Source organism: Phaethon aethereus (genome assembly GCF_964289735.1).
Source record: "Phaethon aethereus genome assembly, chromosome: 18".
NCBI lineage: Eukaryota > Metazoa > Chordata > Aves > Phaethontiformes > Phaethontidae > Phaethon > Phaethon aethereus.
This window is the reverse complement of record NC_138594.1, coordinates 7,150,011-7,172,864: the sequence shown is the minus strand read 5'-3', so window position 1 is coordinate 7,172,864 and position 22,854 is coordinate 7,150,011. Positions and strand designations below refer to the sequence as shown.

General features: G+C 52.4%; 2 protein-coding genes across 2 annotated transcripts; one reads left to right on the top strand and one right to left on the bottom strand.

The window, feature by feature from the left end:
* Nucleotides 1-3,150: 3,150 nt before the first annotated feature.
* USH1G (USH1 protein network component sans) lies at nt 3,151-13,242 on the bottom strand (the record flags this gene model as incomplete). The annotated part of the gene is made up of 2 exons (XM_082008149.1): nt 11,894-13,242; nt 3,151-4,396 (listed from the first exon to the last, which is right to left on the bottom strand). Exons 1-2 carry the CDS (start codon nt 12,055-12,057, stop codon nt 3,151-3,153), a joined length of 1,410 nt encoding a protein of 469 aa, XP_081864275.1. The 5' UTR covers nt 12,058-13,242.
* Nucleotides 13,243-15,858: 2,616 nt separating this feature from the next.
* On the top strand, nt 15,859-22,788 carry OTOP2 (otopetrin 2; the record flags this gene model as incomplete). Its single annotated transcript, XM_082008058.1, has 6 exons — nt 15,859-16,264; nt 16,747-16,883; nt 17,538-17,596; nt 18,249-18,382; nt 18,837-19,726; nt 20,835-22,788. 6 exons carry the CDS (start codon nt 15,859-15,861, stop codon nt 21,003-21,005), a joined length of 1,797 nt encoding a protein of 598 aa, XP_081864184.1. The 3' UTR covers nt 21,006-22,788.
* Between the last annotated feature and the right edge of the window lie 66 nt (nt 22,789-22,854).

Here is a 22,854-nt window from a genome sequence, read left to right as displayed (position 1 = left end):
CATCCCTGGGGGATCTGGAGCTGGCAGCTGGTTCGTGGCAGGCATCCAGAGCAAGGGCAGAGAGCTCGGGTGAAGTCACACGTGTGCATGAGGAAGGGGGTGAATTCAGCCACCATAACCTCACCTTAGGTTACAGGTCCTACTCGCAGCAGGACTTGGCGACCGTCCTTCTGCTGCGCCGCATCCCTGCAGCCTCGCAGCCCCAGTGGGCAGCGGGTCCCATCCTGCTCTCCCAGACCCGGTCCCGGCAGAGGGAGCTGTGACATTAGTGAGCCAAGCCACCGCTCTCCCTGCTGGGATGGCATCCCCAGGCTTTGGAGAGGGACCAAAGAAAACAGTGCTGGGGCCCTGGTACCATGCAGCCTTCACGAAGAACTCACTGACTCAGCACATCTGATCGCTCGCCCTTTTGCCTGGAAATCAAGCCAAGAGTTATGCAGACCTTGTAATTTCAAATAGAAAAGCACTTCTAGGTCTAAAAATCACTTAAAAATACTCCTCCTCAGTTTGCATCTGTGTAGAAAGATCTTGGACCTTCAGTGCAGTGGTGGTGTTTAGCTGATGCTGGAGCATCTCTGTGGGCAGTGGCATGAGGCTGGGACCCCACACCTCTCCTGGTGGGGTTTCAGCCACTTGGGGGGCAGTAGGGCAGAGAGCCACTGTGCAAAGAGTATTTCTTGCTTGCAACGAGTATTCTTCCTCCCCTACACACACACCCCCCCTCAGGGCACGCACAGGCAAGGAGCAGCACGGCTTCACACTAAAGAAGTCCCCGTCCTCCAAACAGCAAAACCACAGCCTCCACAACTCCGAAGGACCAAGCGTGGTCCAGATCCCAGCCAGACCCCGGGCACATACAGACTGTCAGGTGCTCAGGTCATTCCTTATCATTTGCATCCTTGAGATAAGGCTGGATAAGCAGTACCAGTACCAACATGCGGCATTTCTCTGACCTGGTAGTTTGCATCACAGCCTGAAGAGGCATGTTGCCAGCACCCCATGGCAAGGGGCTGTTGACTCTCTCCCATTAGGATATGTCACTGCCCAGGTCCCCATCCCACCACTGCACCCCAGAAGCAATCCTGCCACCCAGAAGCCATCCACAGATCATGTGTATAAGTGCTGCGGAGAGCTGGGAGCTGAGGGCTCGGAGAGAGCGCACCATGGTCAGCGAGAGATGCAATGGGTCTGTGCAGAACACCTAATGCAACAGTTCAGAGCTGTGTTTTGAGCATGGACGCAGCAGGGATGCTTGGAAGAGGCTCTGAGCTGCAGCCCAGACCTACACTCAGTCCTGGGAAGCTTCTGGCAGCAAAAGTGTGTCCTTCACAGAATCACAGAATCATTAAGGTTGGAAAGGACCTTCAAGATCATCAAGCCCAACCATTAACCCAACACCACCATGTGCCCTAAACCATGTCCCAAAGCACCACATCCACACATGATGGTCTTCCAGTGATGGTGACTCCACCACCTCCCTGGGCAGCCTGTTCCAATGGTTGACCACTCTCGGTGAAGAAATGTTTCCTCATATCCAATCTAAACCTCCCCTGGCACAACTTGAGACCATTTCCTCTCGTCCTCTCACTACTTACTTAGGAGAAGAGACCAACGCCCACCTCGCCACAATCCCCTTTCAGGTAGTTGTAGAGAGCGATAAGGTCTCCTCTCAGCCTCCTCTTGCTGATGCTGTTCAGTGCCCTGGAGAGATGGGACAGAAATGTTGCTTCCATGGGTCAGTCACTTGACCACTGTAAGGCAACTCCTGACATGTTCAAACCACCATCTTCATTTTGGATTGTCACCCTCAAGACAGCACAGACTAGACTCATGGACGTGCTGAGCACCTGCCAGCTAAGGTCAGGGCTGGCACATCTCGAGCTGAACAGCCCCAAGCCACAGTAATCAAAACTCCCTTCCAAAAACACAGCACCAAACAATGCAACCGAGAACCAGGAGAGAGACCAGGGCTCCCCATGCCTCTGCTCCTCCAGCCCAAACGCCAAATCAACCACTTGCTCAAGGCAGAATGGATTGTAATTATTTATTTCGGGTCCCTTTGAAAATACCTATCCATCTCCTGCCATTGATGGCTTCATGTGGTCTCTCAGCCTGTGACAGCACAGTGCCCTAGCCAGCTGTGCAGCACACTTCTTCCTCCAGTGAGCAGGCGACCATCGTCCCTTCAAGGTTGGCAGGTTGGAGCTGCCTGGTCCGATCCCAGCAGTCATCCCTCTGTACCAGGAGCCGCCTGGGAGCATCGCACGGACAGAGAGCAGAGCGAGGGAGCAGGAGGGCAGCCCAGAGGGACTGCTGGGGATGGCTGTAGCTTTCAGCTGCCCCAGGAAGGGAGTCTCTGGCTTGTGTTTTCTGGCAACTTAGAACTGGGTTTGTTTCTCGATCATTAAAAAAAAAAAAAAAAAGATGCTGCTGCTATCTGCAAATGGAAAGAGAAAAATCTGTCAACACCCTGAGGATCCAAGAATGAGCTGTACTGAAAGCCTGGAAAACCAGCAAGAAGCACACAGGTATTTAAATTCTGGGAAACCTGAACAGCACAGTGGATTGGGGTGTCAGCGGATGTGACACTAATGCCTTCCCTTCACCTCTACAGCCGGCACATGGTCCTTCAAACCAATCCAACCGAACCATGGAAATACCATAAAACAGCAACAACTCCAACCCAAACATGCAATCTCCAAAGGTCTGAGTAAGATCTCAAGCATGTGGGGAAGGATTCCCAATGCCACTGGGCACTGCCGTCAGCCTGCTCCCACCGGGAATTGTGGTTGATTTCCTAACGCCTTCAGAAGGTCAAGAGTCAAGACAAGCCTGACCGTGGTTGAAAATCCCAGCTACAGGGACTCAGAAGAATCAGACCACAGAGTAGTCTGCGTTCATATAGGTTATGAAACAAAACAAGGGCTTCACGTCCTGCCCAGCCACATCAGGGCTGTTGAGTAATGAACTAATGCTATTGCCACTTCTCCAAACTCTCATCGTTTCCACACAAGCAGGAATTTGCCTACACACAGAAGCACTGAGGTTACCTGGACTCCTACTCTTCCAAGTGGATTGAAAACAAGACCTTACATTATCCACATCTCCACCTGCTGTAGGGTTTAATCGCTCAGAGGCCCCATCCTCTACTTACAGTTCAGTGTCTACAATGACATCTGGCTTCTCCAGCGTTTGTCGTCTCCTCTGGATCGCATCCACAATCTTTTTCCTGGGGCCCAATGGGATATTGATGCTCTTCAGATCATTGTCTGAACATAGCATGAGGGCCTCCAAGTCAATCTTTTCCTTCTTCAAGATGGAGATGAACTCAAACATGTGCAGGGAAGCCAGAAAAGTCTCCAAGGGGCTGGTGTCTGGTTCATCGTCATCATCTAAGCCCAGCTCCACCTCATCCCAGGGTAGCTCCTCCGCGTTCCTCTCCTGCAGGCTGTTGGCACTGCCAATGCTATCATTGAGACTTGGCGAGCGCTGCAGGCGGCTCCGCAGTTTGACACCTACCCCATCTGTGTTGTCTTCACCCAGCGTGCCAGCATCCTCCCGGCCGATCCCAAAAAGCCCACTGCTGACATAGTTGCGCCGGAACACCATGGTGCCCAGCCCAGGGCGGTTGAACAAGGAGTCATGGCCAGAGTCAGTGCTGACTTCTGAGTGGGCTGAGTCCATGTGCAAACCTGGGTCACTTATGGCACGGGAGACGGTGTCTTCATCTGTGAGGAACATGTCTCTGATATTACGCCGAGTCCACTCCTTGGGGCTGGCATATGTGCCCTGCTTCACAAACATGACATCATTCCCCAGCTGCAGACCAGACAGAGACCGCACGCTTTTCCTCCCATCCTCGTAGATCTTGAACGTCCCATCCACCTGCTTCTTCTTCTCTAGCTTCTTTTGTATTTTGGTCTTTCCCTTGGCTGTGCCATGGATGGTGGCTTGTGAGTATGGCAAGGAAGTCACCATAGACATGTGTTGGAACTTCTTGCTTAAGGTGCTACTCGAATAGCTGGAGAAGCTCATGGTATCGGAATTATCCGACATCTCCTTTCTGTATCGTTTCTCCATCTTTTTGTGGTGCTTCTTCTGCAGCTTCACGCAATCCTTAATCCTCCGCTCTGCGTCCCGAAAGGCCTTGTCCTTCAGTTTGCTCACCAGCTTGGGGTTGAGGCTGCTCTGCTTGGCAGCAATGGAGTCCAGGTAACGCACACACTCCATGTGCCCCTTCATGGCTGCCATGTCCAGCGGGGTGTGGTAGTCGTTGTCCAGGCACCAGATGTTGGCCCCAAAAGAGATGAGGAAGGAAAGGCAGTTCAGGTGGCCATTGGCTGCTGCCAGGTGGAGAGGGGTGTTACCCCATATGTCACATTTGTCTGGATCGCCCCTAGACAGCAAGGAAAACACTGGGTTAACACACAGGCATGGCTGGCAGACTCTACTGAGATATTCCCAGTTGTACAGGGGCAAATCAGCACTGTGAACTGTTGCCCCCTCAAAATACGAAGCTACACACCTCCAGCCCCAACAGCTTAATTTTAAGGGGGTCTTCTGGAGAGGTGTATCGCTGACATGGAATCACATGCCTGACACGCAGGTCTATGCTTATTCCTGTGACTTGAACTTACCTCTCAGGAGACAATGTTTCTGCATCAAACCGAGTTTTGGAGGGACTCAAGCCAGATTCTGAATAGCCCAGAACTGAGATACGGAGCTGGTTCTAGCTCAGCTTTTTATAAAATTTCAAATCTCAAGCATCCTATTAAATGCTAGTCAGATTCGATCTTCAAATCTTGCCTTCATTCAGATTCTGTGGAGAGACATCCCAAAATACCTCTCCATACACCACATCCTGTGTAGGACACCATAGGTTCCCACCACGATGGTAGCACCGCCATGAAATGGCCATCCTCAGCATCGGTTCTGAAATCCACCAGCTGCTGCACCTTCCCACCCTCCTGTTCATTGGTGACTGGGGGAATCTGGGGCACAAGAGGGCACATTGTCAGTAGTGAATAAGAGCTAAGTTGCTGGCATTGGCTTCGGGGTTAGGGTTTTGTGGGGGGTTTTGCCATACCACGCTTGGTTTCGATTGCATGGCTTGAAGCGCATTGGTATTAACACATCCTGAGAATCCAGTTTCAGAGAAAGTGGAGATTAGGTTTCTGCACTCCTCAAGAGCTGAACATTCGACTAATGCCATTAGCATCTCTTCTCACACCGTGCCAGCCCCTAGCCCAGCAAGCTGCTGACAGGGCACAACCACTTGCCCACATCTCCTGTCTCCTGTAACGGGATGGACACAAACCTGGGACTGAAGGGAATTCCGTCCTCCTGACATTCCTCTGTATTTATGATCTGCTGAAACAGGAGAGTTCACACCCCTGCTGGCACCAGCCTTCGCCCGAGCGCATGTGCTAATGATATGCAGCCAGCAGCAGTATCTGTCAACAAGGCACTCTCCCTTCGTGCACATGGACCAGGCAAAGCCTTTTATTAAGGCTGTGCAGCTCCACCACCCTCAGGAGCAACTCCCCACGGGCAGCAGGGCTCTGCTAGAGCTCTGGCTCGGCACAGCTCCTGCCCGTTTCCACATCGCCCTTTCAAAGAGCACTAGAGGAGCCCAGCACCGGCCCTCCTCCCTGAGAACATGAGCTCCAAGCGCTGGTGACAATAGGAGTCTGGAAGGCAAACGCACACCTGAGACCTTCATCCCATGTTATGTTATTCCTCGGTGCTCTAGGACCCATGTTGACAAGAGCTGGGAGCAGCAGAGTCCAGAACCCTCTCCCAAACCCCACGTGCTCTGTGCTTGTCTCACTTGAATGCATCTGAAAACTACTTCAGAGAAAGAGCATGGAGGTCACAGGAGCGTCTTCATCACTAGCGCCCATGCACAAGACCCAGTGCCAGCCTCCTCCAGCACATTCACCCTCCCATACGGCAGGCAGGCTCCCTGCTGCCCGCTCTGGACGCTTGCTGTTCAGGGAACAAAAATCCACAGGCTTTGCCGACACCTCAGCTGTGTAACACTGAAGGGAAATGACTCTGCAAAAGGCAGAAGCAATAAAGACGGCATCCAGAGGTTAAGCTGGAGATTATTTAGACCCAGAGCATGAGCTTCCTGGCTGTACTCCCCAAGAGCCACTATGAGGTCCACTCAGCTTTCCCCTTGTGGGAGCATCAGCAGTTGCTCTCCACCACATATGTATTTTCACAATACTTGTAATTACTTGTTGTAACTACAACCGTGAGCCTGCTGGCAAATTCAGCAAGAGGTGGTAAAAAAGCTCAAAATTGTGTAAGGGTCAAAAAGACCCACAAAACCTGCAGGACTTCTGTATTCAGAGCCTTCAACACTTCTCATAGAAGCACGGAAAGGCTTCAAAGATGGGTGTCTAGGGAGGAGAAGGGCAGGAGATCACAGGACTGAGGAGCCGTGAAGCCAGCAGAAAGGAAGGAGGAAGCTACCAGAACTCTGGCAATACCGAGTTTCCAGGAGCAGTAACTCCCCAGCCCTCGCCTCTACCCTCGTAGTGACATGTCCAGGCTGGGAAATTCATGGGGAGGATAAATATTTGATGAAATGCAAGAGAGGAGTAAATTATTGATGGAGCTGGATTAAAGAGCCAGTGAAACTAGAACTGCCGGGGCTCCAGTGGGACTCCAGCGCGCGAAGGGTTGTTGGTTTGTTTACGCGTGCTCTGAATGGGCACATGTGTCCCCGACACGTGCAGGCAGATGAGCCAGGGCTCCGTGAGGGTCCCAACAGGTATATGGACTCACGATGTGGACAGTGGCTTAGCAGCAGGCTCACCAGAAGTGATCTTGCTCCCCAAGCCGAGCGTATGGACACTCAATCCATAAAGGACAACTCGGAGCCCATTCTCGTGTCTGTCTGGTTTGGGTGGCAAAGAGCAAAGCCAGGGAGGTCTTGGGGGCTTCATATTTGAAGGTTTACTTTCCTCATGCTTTTTACCCCCTCAAAGAATAAGTGTGGGGAAAGAGCATCAAAAACCTGCTCTCCCTGGATATTTCCACTGTCTAGAATCAAGGGTAATAGAGCAAAATTAGATCTTTAGGTCCCTTTGTCCCAGGAACATCTGCCTCAGGCGCTAAAAGTGCATCAGAAGGAAAGAAGAATGGTGACTTGCAAAGTAGAGGTGTTTGATCCGGCACAGATAATAAACATGAGGCCCTTCCTCTGGCTGATGTCTGTTGGAGCAAAACTTCACCTCCAGGGCGCTGCACAGGAGGATATGCTGACTGCAGGGTCCACTAAGTGGGAACATATTTTAATAACAGGTGTGAAGAGCAGCACTTCTCAACTTCAAAGCGTTTTCAAGTGCTGAGTCAACTCCTGTAATAATCATTATTAAAAACGCTGTTAATTGAGCCCCTTAGGTGGACATGTGCATCTCCTGAGTCATTGCGTTTGCACTGTGACATGCACGCTCACTCCCTTCCTGCTGGTTTTTCCCCTCCACTTCTCCCATAGGATCCCAATTAGCCGGGGAATCCAGCGGCACTTACATATGTTCTTCCCCAGCTGCACGTGTGAAGTTCCTCTGATAGCAAAGGGCTGGCTCACCCCCTGGCTCATGGGTGTGCGTGAAGGATTGGCCCTCAGACCAGAAGCCGGGCTGGGTGCAGAGTGTCTCTAGCTCCCATAAAACATTTTTGGATATAGGAAGAGGAAAAAATAATTCATGGCTTGAGGAAAAACCAACCAGCTTCAGCACAGCCAGTCAGGGCAATGACCTAAGCAAAGCCTGGAAATGAGCAGAAAAGACGAGTTTTTGGAGCCAGAGCAGAGCCGTGGGTTCTGTATCCCAAGCTTTGTCCAGTTGGTGGTGGGTCAAGGATTCAGCTTTTCTCCAACAAGTTCAGATCCCCCAAAATCCAGCACAGATGCTGTAGGTTAGGTTCAACTCAGGGCTTTCTGGCTCTTGTACCAGAAAACACTAGGCTAGCAGTTATTGCTGCTGGTGATTAGTAATGCTGGCTGCACTGTGGTAGCGCCTGCGGGCACGTCTACTGGCTCAGCACTTCACCATGCCCAGATCTCACACCGCCTGCAAGCAGCCAGCTCAGGCGCCGGAAGCGACGAAGCTGCGACAGCGCTCCACCCTGCTCCTTCACCTTCCCAGCAGGTCATCACCCAGGGGAAGGTCCCCACAAACACGGCCACGCTGCTCCTGGCACCCATGTGGCCGTCAGCCCTGTGGCAAGCAGAGGATGCACATCACCTTCATGTGCCTTGCTGCAAACTCCACCGCAGCCCTGCCCCAGCCAGGGTGACATGATGCCCTCGAGCAGCTTGGTTGATGTCAGGAGCCATCTCGTCTCCTCCGACCCCCTGCTGAGCCACTCACGCCCCTCTGCCATTAACATCCAAAGCTTCTGTGACCCCCATTTTTGTAAGAAGGGAAACTGAGGCACAGCTCTGCAACGAAACACCAGGTGACAAAGCTGACCGGAGACCTGTCTGGCAGAAAGGCACATGCTCACCTCTCCAGCAGTCCGCTCCAAGGCAAGAAAGCCCTGGCCGTTCCCAGCCAAGGCCCCCAGACCCACGGTTAACTGGAGCTGGACTGATGCCCGCCACTGCCACGGCACTTCATAACAAACCACGCTGAAGAATTACTGCCTCACAAGAGCTGCAAATACTAAATGCCAGTTAGCCTGCCTTTTCCCAGCCATCACGTTAATTGAGTTTGCTTCCGTCGCTGGAGCCCAGCCAGGAGGAAGAAAAAGGCTTTTTGTATTGCAAACAAGAAGGATGAGCCACTGCTGACGCCTCCATCCCAAACCCTCTCTCCATCCCCATGCAAAGATGGCACAGAGGCACAGACTCATCGCCAGCTGTTATGGACAGAGCAATAAGCCCGCTTCGTCACCCCTTCTGCGCGAGCTGAGACGCTGAACTTCCCTCAGGGATCCCCCGAGGGATTTATTATACTTTCTTTCCCCCTCCCCGTTCCAGTCCCGCACCACAACCTGCTGAACACGCAGATGTATGAATGAGGCTCCTCCACCGATGACAGAGCCTAGATAATCCAAAGTGTCCATCAGCCCAGCCTGCAGCAGGGCACGACGGTCAGAGCTGTGTTTTTTGTCCCCAGCAGCCCCCCTCCGTCGCCGCGCTGGTACCAGCACCACTGCCCAGCACTGCCGAGGAGGATTCAGAGTTTCTTGCTGCCCCAAGACTCCCCCATCACCCCCTGTGCCTTGGCATCCCCCTGCAACCCAGTCAGAGGCTAACCAGCCCCCTCAGACCCTGAAGCTGCCTCCCACCCCATCCCTACCCGGAGCCAGCCCAGCCCCGAAGCCTCTGCTCCCCCAGGCACGGCTCTGTGCCATGGTCCCACGCTCTCCTCGTAGTGCAGAGGAGGAATATTTTGACCACAGAAGCCAGTGAGAAATGCCCTGACATTTTGGGACACTCAGGGGTCCTCCCTCTTGCCTCTCAATTGTTATAGCGCAGGGCTGACAGTAACATATCCAACACAAAATTGAGTTTCATCTCTGAACAAGACTTAAATGCCATCGCACATCGTCCTAAGCACTAGCAGAAAATCGCAGGGTCTGCCCGCGGGCTCTCCGGGGTCCCGCACGATTTCCCCTCTCTGGCAGTCCTGTCCCCGGGCTGGGGCTCTCCTGCCTCGCGCAGACCCAAAGCCAGCCATGGGGAGCAGACGCGCGCCCGCCTCCGCGCCGAGCTGAGCCGCAGGGCAAGCAGCCTCCGCCGATCTCTGCATGGTCCCGGGCGAGGATTTGACACGTGGAGATGGATGCAGGGATGTAAATGCATCCTGCAGCCCCCCCAGACACACACTTTGCTCCACCATCCATCACGTAAAGGGCACTGGGCTTTTGCCAGGCTATTTTCCCTGTCAGGAACAAATGTATATTAGGCTGTTAATTAAACAGCAGCGAAGCTGCACTCAGACACGATTGAGCCCACGGGGACCTTTTAATCCAATGTGAATTTATAAAAGGGGCCCCTCCATGAAAAAGCAGCCCTTGGGCTTTGTAGAGAGGCAGAAACTGCTGGCTTGGATGGGTTGGTCGGCAGGGCAGGCAATGGTGCTGCAGGTTGTCCTGTGATGGAGGCGGGCAATATAAGGAGATATAAAGGGATATAAAGTCAGTCTGAAAAGCCCATGCTGTGGATGAATGCCCCTCTAGAAAGGCTTTGCGTTCATCCACAGCATGGGCCTTTCAGACTGACTTTTTGGCCATCAAAGAGTCTCTGGAACCATTTCTAACTTTGGGGTCTCATCCCCAGAACTCTTGCTCTTGTCTCTCTGGCTCTGGATGGCGATTCCCCTCCTGGCAGGAGCTCAGAGCAGGTTTCTGCTGGGCAGAAACCCAGTCTCTCCTGGGAGGTACACAGTAAGTCACACAGCCCCCACCCAGGGAAGCATCATGGGGCTCTCAGCCCAGGAGCATCTCAGGATGCACCACTCAGAGCGATGTCTTTCCCTCCAGACTCTGAAATCATCTTTTCCTGACCACACTCCTACTGCACCAGGCACTCAAGGACTTCTCAAAGTGACGCTGTGCGCAGCCTTTCTTCCCCCAGGATCTGCAAAGAAAACCCTTTGCAATGGAAGGACCACAGTGTGTGGGAGAGCTCTGCCTGTAAGTACAGCTGGCCAGGGCCAGGGGAGCTGGCTGATACAAGCAGACCAGAGTATCAGGAGATGCTGAGAGCCCAGGAACAGGCACAGTGGAGATGCAGCTGAACGGGTTCAAGAGCTGCAAATGCACCCCAGGTTGGACACGGAAAATCCCTGCTTAGGAGCTGATGGCCCCACCAAGCCCTGACCCAACAAGGAGAAGCAAAGCTCTTCCAAGGAGGCAAGATGTACACCAAGGCTGCCAACCTCAGCACTATTCCTCAATACCAGAAAGAAATAAATCAAAATCAGCACTGCCACCCATCCATCTCTCAAGACGAGGCAGAGGCCACCTCACCTTGGATGCCGTTAGATGAGGTGCTCAGAAAAGCTACCAACACAGAAGAAAGCTCTGGCACGTGCTCCCTTGGGAGGTCGGTAAGAACAGGAGAGCCACGTACTGCTCTAGAAGAAGTAGGTATGGAAGATCTTGCCTTCGCACAGACCTTCTTGTGCAGTTCCCCCAACACCAAGATGTAAAGCCCTCAGTCCCACTCCCTCTTCTCCACCGCATCCACTCTTACGGAGCCAGAGACCCTCAGATTTGGCAACCCAGGGTGCAGTACTGAGAGACACATCAGCATCGAGCAGCCCCCATGGGGGAGACTGGGCTTAAAGAAATCTGCTCTTGGGGAACCTGTTCCCAAATTTCCTGGTGCATGACAGGCTGCCCGGGGGTCACATAGTGAGACCTCGCTTTGGGTAAAACAGACAAGCGTCACCTACTGCCAGCTGGCACTGCACACACGTCTCTGTGCGAGCATTTCTTGGGACAGAAGGAGCAGTTATTCTCTCTGCCTCCTCATTTAAAAGGGCTTTTTTCGTGGCAGCGACCCAATGTGCTTGTGCTTCAGCTCTGCCTGTCGGTACAGGACCTGACGCGGGACTGCCAAGCACTTGCAGGGAGGACCCGGCCCCACCTGGGGAGCTGCAAGCGGGGTTTGGGGCAGGAGCCGTTTTAGGGTCTGACAAGCTGGGGAAACACAGGGCGGTTATCAGGAGCATTGGATTAGACTCAAAAGAGCACAAGGAGAAAAAAAATAAGAGAGGGGAGGACAGGAGTGGGGATGTTATGGACAGAAGCCATCATTTTGTGGGGCACCTGCACCCACGCTGACCTGCCAGCAGGGAAGGGGGAAAGACGGGGTCCCAGCTACTCTGCCCCCCGGGACCCACACCACGCTTTCGCCAGCGCTCACCCTCTGCTGACGATGAGGCGCAGGGCGTCCAGGTTGCCGTGGTAGGTGGCCCATAGGGTCGGGGTCATGCCATCCTCGTCTGGCGAGTTCAGGTCCTTCTTGGTGGCTTCCTTCAGGAGGTCCAGGTAGCCGTCCCGGGCTGCTCGGTGGTACTGGTCATTCATGGTGCGGAGCAGTCCCCGGGCGAGCGCATGGGTGCCCAGGGGGGCTCAGAGGATGGACATGGATGTGGGGAAGGGGGAGCTGCCAGGAGGGCTCAGCTGGCCTCACACAGTGCCACTGTACCAGGACACCTGAGAAGTCCTGGCCGGGGAGGCAGGAGCTGCTCCAAGCCCAGCCAGCCAGGCTCTCCGGCGTGTCCCCTGGGTCCTAAGCATCCTCCAGCCCTGACGGCTCCTCGCAGCAAACCTTTCACGCACCAGCTCCACGGCACATTAAAAGCTCAGTGAAGCAGCATCGCTGCGTCGGGCTCAGCCGAGTGCCGTTGGGCACAGGGTCACGCAGCGACAACTCGCCGGGTCGACATGTCCCCAAAGCAGAGCAGGCTGCCAGAACGTCTCGTGGGCCGTATCCTGCCCCATACCCCTGCACGTCCCTCGCCGCAGCCACCCCACCTCGAGTGGGGGGCAGCAGCCGCCATGGAGGTGGCATGGGCCGATGGAGCGTGAGCCCCCGCTGCCTCCACTGGGACCTGGATGGACGCTCCTGCTCCGAGCAGAGATGGCCGAGAGCAGTTTGCTGACTGCCCCTGATTTCAAAGCAATACCAGGGGTGTTCACAGCTCAGTTTTTCCTAGTTAAAAAATAAATTAAAAAAAAAGATATATATATATGTCTCCCTAGTGTCACTAGGAAGACAACAGCAGACCCAGTCACTATCCCTGTCCCCCAGCTACCCTGCCTGTGCCCACAGGACTCTGCTTTCCAGGGAATTGCACAACAAACTGCACAACAGGAATCCACAATAACCCAAAGTAACTGATACAGGCTGGAAAAATTCTTTTCCTCACCTCCTCTCCCCCTTTGGAGAGCAAAAACCAACCACCCCCAAACCAAACCCTCCCGCGTCCTGTAGCTCAGTGCTTCTACTAGGATGCGCACGAGGGACAGTGTCCGGCCTCCAGAGTCTTTTAGGCTGACACGGAGTTTCTGGCTGCGGGGAGCTGGGTGGCCCCGGGCAACGCCTCCAGCACACGATTCCTGGGCCCCGGGCACCCTCTGCTGTCAGGAGAGACGGAGCCAAGCCTGGGTGTTGACCAAAGCATGCAACTGTCATTGCGCCCAACGGTGAATCGTTTCCCCTGGGACACGCTGTCACGGAGGAGGAATTTCCTGCTCCTCTCTTGCCCGTTTTGCCTACAACCTCTGGGGCTGGACCCTTCGTCTGCCATGGCCCTGGGGCAGCGCGCGGGGCTTGGGGAGGGTGAAGGCAGACCCGGCAGATGGGCGAGAAAGGGGGTAAGAGTGGAAAAATAGGGAAAGACTGAAAGTCGGCAGCAGAGAGAGTTGGAAGGTAACGAGTAGAGAGGAGGGAAAACAGAGAGAGACGCAGCTTATTTTCTGTAAGCAAAAAAATGCCCTGAGACAGCAGGGTGGCCCTAAAGCAGTCCCAGGTGCACCCACACAAGCTGCGGTGATTAACCCCTGGGTGACCGACACGGAGCCACCATTCCGGCTGCCCGGGGACACCTGTACGTGCACCAAACCATCTGCTCCCGGCATGGTTTGCTCGTATCGGCAGATTCATACTCACCCGCCCAGCCTCCGTGGGCGAGTCCTGACGGGATGTAGTAGGTACCGAGGTATTTGCTGGGATCCTTCCAAGTGAAAAGCAGCATAGTAATGTCTGCAATTCATTACCGAGGTTATTTAATGATTCTTGTATTATTACTAACGAAGCTTGTTATGCTGTACGGTGGCTCCCGGAGGGGCTGGGAGCATTGCCCAAGGCAGTAAATGTTCTTTCTTCTGTTGCTGGCCGTTGTGGGCAAAAGAGGGAGGATAAATCAGTGCATTTAGTCCACGGGGACTCTGAGCTTCTGGCCTCTGCAAAACATCACCATTACCAGCTCAGATTCACTGCATGGGAGTCTGGGCCGCCCCTGGGAAAGGCTACAGACTGGGAAAAGATCAACCAGTCCCCCCGAAGAGGAGCCCTAAGGAGCAGCCCAGGCTGGGCAGGGCAGACCCAGGACTGCTCCGGGCAGCCGGCTGGTGGCAGCACGGGAAAGACACGCGAGGTCTCCCCGGCTTGTACGGGAGATCCTGCGGGCTCTCCTCCACCACGCCGCGTACTCCAGTTCGATGCTGCCCCTGTAGCTCTGCGAGGAGGAGCAGGGCGGCGAGCGGGCAGGAATGGGGCGGCAAACAGCCCCCTCTCCGTGCTCGCCCCCGAGGAGGCAAGCAGCAGGGCCATCTCCAAAAGAGGCGTCTTCATGAAGGAGCAAACCTTGTCCCCATCCACTCAGAACTGCACTGGGTCCCCTTGTCTCCCCACTGAAATATAACAGGTGAGGTGAAAGAGAACTCGAGCAAAAACTCTCCCCTCACCTGGCAAATGCCTGAATCCCATCTGCGCTGTGGTTTGTAACGTGACTTCTTTCTCCTTGAAAGGAGAGAAGTTAAGCTCCTGAGGACCTGAGAAAGGTCTCTCAGGAGCTTTTCAGGATAGGCTGAAAAGTCACAGGCAAAGAGGAACATGGATTCCAGTCCCCAAATCCTGCCCTGCTCTAGTGTTAAACCTTCCTCACTGTTGCCACCACGGGTGGGAAAAGATCGAGCTGCCCTTGGCACTGAATAGATAGCAAAGTAAATTTCTTCCTTTTCCTCAAAAACATCCCAGGCGCAGAGCGTACTGATGGGAACAGTACAGGGTGAGGCACAATATTTATTGTGCTCAGTTAAGCAGAAAGCCAAGCCCAAAACCATCAGCAAAGATAATGTCGTCACCTAGACCATCTTCTCGCAAGGGAAGAGATCTCATGTGTGTAGGGAGATGGGTTTGATTGGGTGGCTTTGCTCTGTGGTGACCGTGACCCTGCGACCGAGCGGTCCATGCCATGCGTAGCAGTGTTGTCACCTCGTGCCCTCCCCAGGTAAATAATGCTTATCTCCTCATCTCTCTCCTGCTTCCCCAAAATCAGCTATTGCACAAAATGGATCACATGAGTTTCTCTGAGAAGCCCATGAAGCACTGCTGTCAGCTCCAGACATGGTATAAATCACAGAGACATCCCAACGGGTATAAATTCTTTGGCTGACCAACCTGCAGCAACGGGGAAACGTCTCAGCCTGGCAAGACCAGAGATTTGGATCTGAGGCAGCAAAACAGGTTGGTGGAATGACTTTGTCTGAATGGTTCATTTGCTTTGGTTCAGGCTTTTCACTGAGAATCAATGAAGTCCCAAGCTTGGCACAGGCAAGGGAGGGAGTGACAACAGAGGTAGCTCACACCCTTCTTGCAGGAGCTGGTATAAACCATGATGTGATGTTCCAAAGACTCCCAGGGCTTTCTTACCTTTCGGTGGCCTGTTCCTCAGCCAGGAAGTATGACATTTTGTCAGAAAGTTTAGTGGTTGACATTTAGAAATCAAACCACATTGGCCGTTTGCCCCAGGATGTTTAATCCTGTGAGTGCTTTGCTGGTGCTTTTCCAATATCTTGCATCAATAAACACCTAAACGTTGTGTGACAAATTAGGCATGCTCTGTTAAACTGACCTGGGATCTCCCCAGGCAAAAGCATCTTAAGCAAGAACACAGCCTTCAGGGAACTGGGAAGAGAAAGGTTGAAAATGAGCTCATCCTTCTTTTTGCGCTCCCTGTCTCAGCTTTCCCCGTTCCTCTGATACGTCTTCTCTTCCTCATCACATGTTCTGCTTTGGTCCAGCCCTGAGCTATTCAAAATGAAGTGACGTCTCTCATTCATGGGGTTCTCCTCCCAACAGCGTTAACCCTCAGCTAAATCATGACCGAAGAGCCTGTGTGGAAGGACAGCGAGATCAGACACCCCATCTCCAGCATGGGCTGCGGACACAAGGATGACAAAGCCAGCCTGGCTTCAAGCCAGATAGCGTCTTTCAGCCACCAGCCTCATCAGCCCCCCTCCACTCCTGCCTCCAAGGAAGTGTGGAAAAAGGGTGGCCGCATGTTCTCCATCCTGCTGGCTGTGCACCTAGCCCTGCTGGCCTGCACGCTGGTGAGCAGCGGGGCTTTTGAGAAGATTGCCGTGCACGATTACGATGTCTTCTTCCTGCTGACTGTCATGATGCTGATAGTCATCATATGGATCATCTTCTACCTCGCCGGCACCTCCCGGTGCCCAGATGCCATCCTCTGCAAAGACTCCCACGCTGGGCCCATTTGGCTGAGAGGTAGGGGCTCTCGGGGGGCGAGGGCTGGAGATGAGATGCAGGGTGGGCAGTTCATGGGCGCATCAATTATCACAAGGGAAATAGCAACCACTTGAGGCACAGTCGCCTCCTCCTGTGCTGGGGCATGGCACCGTGCCCTGCTTCAAGTTAGCTCCTAGTCCCTCCGCCGCTTTCACTGCCAGTTCTCCCTTTATCCGCATGGGCTCTCGGTACTTCACACCAGGTTCCTTCCCAACCTTGCCATTGCTCTTGCAAGAGCTGTTAGCCCCAGTCAGAGTACAGGCTTGATTGAACAGCCCTTCCAGCCAAAGCTGCTGTATGATTCTGTCGGTGCCAAGACAATTCGAGTGCTGGGAGAGGAAAAACAGAGGTAGGAGCAAAGACCCTCCAGGGAAATAGTTCCTATTCTTTCTCTCATCTATCTGCATTAGCCCACACGTGCATACATCTGTCCAACCACAGACATTTTGGTTCCTCGACAGGAGGCCTGATCCTATTTGCCATTTTCAGCCTTGTCATGGATGTGTTCAAAATAGGATATTACTCAAGCTTCTACAGCTGCCTGTCTGCCATCAAAATAATCTACCCCATTGTGCAAGCAATATTCGTGGTCGTCCAGGTGAGATGTTGTGCTTTCTCTGGGAGAGGTAGAGAGACAGAGCCACCAGCGGAAGGACCTCTGATCTCAAGGACATAGTTCAATTCCCCCTGCAGCAAATGCAAGTGGCTTAACTCAGCCCCTACCCAGCCCACATCTTCTCCTCCAACCACGACAACTTCCAGCTGTGGCAACTCATTTTAAGGTGTTGATTTAAACTCACTCCCATCCTGTGACATTTTGGCTTATGCCAGGATGGCTTGTCACAAACTCTAAGCAGCCCCCATCCAGCCAGGTGCCTCTTCCTGTGAACAACAGAGAGGGAGGGGAAAAGTCAGGGCAGGGATTGTGTTGCAGTTTGGACTCCTACACGGAGGACCACGTGCTCTGGGACAATACCAAGGAGGGAAGAATTCGGTTAGGGACAATTTAGACAGGAATGGGGGCTGGCCAGGGGCAGAGCAATGGCAGTGGGACAGGGCAGGAGGAGCAAAGAAAGAACAGACCACATCCAGCAAATGGCCAGGACTGTGGGCTAGTAGGCTGGGCCCAGATGGACCCAAGCAAAAGAGGCTCCAACTTGCTCTCTGCTGAGCAGGGAGATCCCTACTTCAGAATGACGTGATTTGCTTTCTTTTTGTTGGAAATAACAATTTCTTTTCTTGCCCCTGCCAGACGTACTTCCTGTGGATCTCTGCCAAAGACTGCGTCCACGTACACCTGAACGTTACCAGGTGAGTGCTGCTGCTCTTTGAATCCCACTGGCCTGGAAGACCTTGGCCACCGCAAACCCGCTGCACTCTCTCACACAGCTAAGATGCAACCAGGGGATAATCTCATCTCCCTTAATGCTGGCTAAAACTAAACCTGCTCAGTCTCCAGCTAGCCTTAGATTCCCGCTCAAGTAGCTGGGGTTCATGACCTGTCGGTCTAGCAGGGTTGGGATTCAATTCAAGAATACAAGCATTACTCAAAGGAATTTATTATTAAATAAATAATTAGCATTAAATAAAATTATTCATAGCTGACTTTTGCTTCCCTGGGGAAGACAATGATGCAGCAGGCAAGCCTCAGGCTAAAACAAGATCTTGTCCACTTTTTTCAAGACTGGATCTACTGAAGACCAATCCAGACCTATCAATCTATTCCCTATTCCAAAACCAACAAGAGGAATCAGGCTTTGCTAATTCTCATAAGCATGGACAGGAAGAGAGCAAGAGCAGCAAGGCAAGGGTCAGGATTTCTACCCTTGAACACTAGAGTCTTTGCACGACTTCAGGCAGCTCCCATAGTCCCTCTGAGCACATGCACATCTAGAACATGGATGGGAGCAACATGGCCTAGAGCCATTGCTTTAATCTTGTGAACCTTCTCCTTCTTCTGCAGGTGTGGCTTGATGCTAACACTGACTACAAACTTAGCAGTGTGGATGTCAGCAGTAACAGATGAGTCAGTTCACAAAGCACATTCAAAGTTGAAGAAGAACGTGACAGAGGAAATCTTCAGATGGCTCCTGAAAGGTAATCTGCCCATTTGTGAAACCATCCAGTCCAGGGGGGGAGCTCATGAGGTAGAAATTGTTCTGCAAGTCAGGTTTTGTGCCTTTCCAGAAGGCCTATCTAGAGCTGAAGGTTTCTTTAACAGAGCTGGTATGTTAAAAGCCGGGTCTTAATGTTCATTTCTTAACCTGTATCACAGAGGAGTCAGAAAGGTGGAAGGACCTCTATAAATGGGATGGGAATTAAGAAGAGAAGGAAAAAGAGAGATTTAACTTGCCACCTAGCTTCTTCAGAAAGAACATGAGCACCAGAAAGCTGAGGTTGAAGTGTCCTTGTTTTCCAAGTGGTCACGTATTCTTCTGTCCTTGGTCTTGTTTTTCACTGACCTTAAGTATCCAGTTTTTCACGGCTGCTAACAAGTGCTGGCTCCTTTATTTTAATACCACTGCATCTACATGTTTTTATCTTGTTTCAGCGGGAATGAGAAGTAGCTCAGCTGAAGAATGCAATTGCAACAGCCAAATATGCCAGATCTTCAAAAATGGCTACTTTTGGTTGTACCCCTTTAACATTGAGTACAGTCTCTTCGCCTCTGCTATGGTCTATGTCATGTGGAAGAACGTTGGACGCCTCATAGACCACCACTCCCACCACATTCACCGCCTGAAGTTCAGGCTCTTCCGAAGGACCTTCTTTGTAGGCATCATGTTGGGCCTTATCGTTCTGGTGAGTGGTTTGGGAGTCCTTATTCTTTATGAGGTGCAGGTAAATTCCAGCACTGAAACCAGCAAGAAGAGCCAAGCACTCACCATGTACTACATCTTCAACATTGTTTGTCTGGGCCTGATGTCTCTTGTCTGCATTGGTGGCTCTGTCATCTACCGGTTTGACAAGAGAGACATGGATCGGCACAAGAACCCAACCAGGACCCTGGACGTGGCCCTGCTGATGGGTGCAGCCTTGGGGCAATATGCTATTTCTTACTACTCCATTGTGGCCATTGTAGCCAGCACACCAAGGGATACTATCAGCGCACTCAACCTCACCTATGCCCTCCTAATGATTGCTCAGCACACCTTCCAGAACATCTTCATTATCGAAGGCCTTCATCGGCAACCCCCCAAGGAAGACCACAAGCACGATTCTCACCAGAAGGATCTCTATGGACTCACCTTTGTCAACGTCAATGCAGTGTCCCTCCGTGTGCCCAACAGCGGCAGCACCTTGTCCCCTAGCACTGCCTCTGGCACCGAAGCTGTCCATCCTTCTGACCTCGTGCGGTCCCTCACCGCCCCCAAGAAGATGAACTGGAGGAGGAAGTTCTTAAGGGAGATCTCCATGTTCCTCCTGCTGAGCAATATCATAGTGAGTACATGCAGAGAGAAGAGTTTGTCAGGGTGGGGGAGAGGGAAGCAAGCACAAGGGAGAAGTGTCTGTGAAGAAAAGGATGTGGCTTATGCAAAAACAGTCCTTTCCATGCCTCCAATATACAGGGAGCACACTTACATTTGTATGTGCGGAGACCTGTGATTCCCTTGTCACTTAAAAGCAAGAGGAACTGCCCTGGAGTTAAGACATTTTAGGCTATGCCGATAGACCTATCACTTATCGCCAGAATATCAGACAATAAAATCAGTGGGTACAAGAGAAGAATCAGTTTAAGTATTTTTATTGGGTATTAGCAGATGTGTAGAATAGCTTATTAAAAGCAATAAAACACATTAAAGCCTTCCCTTACACCCCCAAAGAAAGGACATAAAGTGACAAATACCTGGGGTGAAGTCTGGCTTTTCTTGAGAAATGTCAGCATGCCTCTTCTCAAAACCTATGACCTAGGAGCCCAAACACTGATCCCAGTTGCTGTGAGGAGAAACTGGTCACTGACAACTTCAGTTGGGGTTTCCACTGTCATGAGCAGCCAGTGGACTGCAGTTCCCTGCAAAAGAAACGTAGGATTACAGCTGCACCTCTAAAGAAGCCAAGGACATGTTATGTCTCTAAAGAACCTCCAAATCCCCAACTAGCCAGTCACATCATGTCCTCAAACTGATTTTACACATAAGCTCACAGAGAATGAGCTGGCAGACCCCATGCAACCAGACACACATGCTGGCTGGGCTTCTGAGCAAAACGTACACAGCTGAGCTTGAGGAGACCAAGCTGCTGCCAGCTCTCCCCTACCCATGCTTGCTCCATCCAAAGAGTATGAACATGCCAGGTTCATGCTAACACACAACATGCTCAAGTTCTTCCCCTGGCGAGTGCTTCAGCACTTTGTTCAAGCCTATCTCTGAGCATGAATCAAAACTGGGCTTAGGGTACAACACTGGGTCATGCTTGATCTTAACGTACACACAGGCTCCCATGCTCAGAAGGTCGCTCTTTTCCCATCTCCTGGTAGCTGTGATCGCAGGTGCTTGCTGTATCGCACACCTTTCTCACTGCAATGTTATTCTCCCATTTCCTCAAACAGCTCTGGATCATGCCAGCGTTTGGTGCTCGGCCCCAGTTTGACAATGACACAGAACTGAACTTCTATGGCGATTCCATGTGGCCGGCCATCGTGGACATTTGCCTGCCCTTTGGCATCTTCTACCGAATGCACGCAGTGGCCAGTTTGCTGGAGGTCTACATCATGTCCTAAAGAACTCTCCCATGAGGAAGATAAGATCCTCCTCAACCAATCCACCTTCTTCCTACCCCAGCGCTGGGAGACTGCCCAGGTGTCCCAAGGGGTCCCCAGCACTGCCTGAATCGTGTCCCCTTGCAGTGTTGGGGCGTTTATGAATCATCAGTGAAGATCATCGAAACATAGTCCAGATTTTATTTTTGCTACTTGTGTGTGGATGTGCATGTGCGTGTCTGAAGTTCTTAAAGCCTAAAAGAAAAAAAAAGATAAAAAAAGGAAGGTGTCCGGGGTAGGATCATGGTAATTACCCTCGGTTCATGCAGAGACTCAGCTTCCTTCTTAAGCGCCTGTTCACTCCGCGCCACTGACGCACTCTCCCGCGGGTGCTCGGCACCCTTGGACTGCCAGTGCCTGCCCGGTGGGCACGAGGGGCTAACGCAGGCGTGGAAGGCAAAGGAAGAGAAACCACTTCGACTTCTGGTACGGCCAGTCGGAAATCACTCCCCTGCAGAGATGTGAAAAACAAACCGGTGACCGCCAAAGGCTTTGGGAAACATTTTAATCTCTCCTCTCTGTATTGCCCATTTATGTTGGCCCTCTTCACCCTTCCCTGTATCAGCCCCTGCTGTTTTCCTTCCTCTCCAGGGAGGCATCGCTGCTGCCAAGTGGGTTTGCTCACAGCAGCCTCCTCTTCCCAAGGGACAGCTCATCGGGCCGTGCACGTGGTCCTGGGCTGGTCCTGATACGGGTTTGCTCTAAGCAGGCTTTTTTCCCAGTTTTCCTGTATCAGGGCTCGAGAACCATGACGATTGTATGGGCAATACAGTCTGGGGAATGATAAAGAGATTTGGGGGTTTTTTTTGGTTTTTTTTTTAATAGATAATGATTTTTTTAAATATATGAACATTTTTGTACGCAAAGTAATTTATTGATTTTCACTGTAACGCTGAATTCCTGAAGGGACCTTCTGTGGTCTGTGACACAGAAACCGATCCAGTGCCACAGCCAACTTGATCTCCCATGCCCTGAAGGGATGCTTGTGCTGCACCCTCAAGCCTGCGTGTGCTTCGAGGCGGTGAGCCCAGCCCCGGCACCCCGGCAGCCCCCGTGCACGGAGCAGCGGGGCCCCGACACAGATTTCTGGGCGCCTGCAGCTCTCCATGAACCACCGTATGATTGAGGGAGCTTTCAGAGCAGGACTCCTGGGCTGCAGGAGGTAGAGATGGGCCCCTCTGCTGCTTTGTCCGTACCCTGAGACATCAGGGTTTACTCTTCCAATAAAGGGTCTATTGTTGCATCAGGATTTATCGCTCCAATAAAGAATGCTGCAGAGGTGGCAGAAACCATCAAGCCTTTTCCTATGGACGTGTGTGCATCCGCCAAAGAAAAAAAAAAATAAAGAAATGGAAATCATGGTACTTGAAATGGGGTGATGCGATTTTCCACCTGACAGCCCGGACTGCCAGCCCACCGCACGCGTTCCAGACCACCTTCCCCCTCCAAACCTAGATCAGCAAACCAGAAGGGACCAGTGCCTCTGGCTGGTCTGACACCAGCCTGCCTGCCAGCAGCCTTTCTCTGAGGCGGGTAGAAGGTGGGGTGAACCCCGATCTCCCCTGCCCCCCGATCACTGCACTGGTCCGGCACCTCTGGGGTGGGTCAGTCCCTCCCTTGGCCAGCCCGGGAGCATCGGGGCAGCCTCTCCCAGCCCCACCGACCCTGCAAAGGCCTGGCTCTAATTTTTTCCCTTGATCTGGTAAAGATACAATCTCTCCCTAGAAACTTTACCTTTCGTGAAACAAAAGCCTTATTAATTGCAACTGCAGGGGACGCAGATTAAGTCAGAAAAGAGACGTAAATGGTG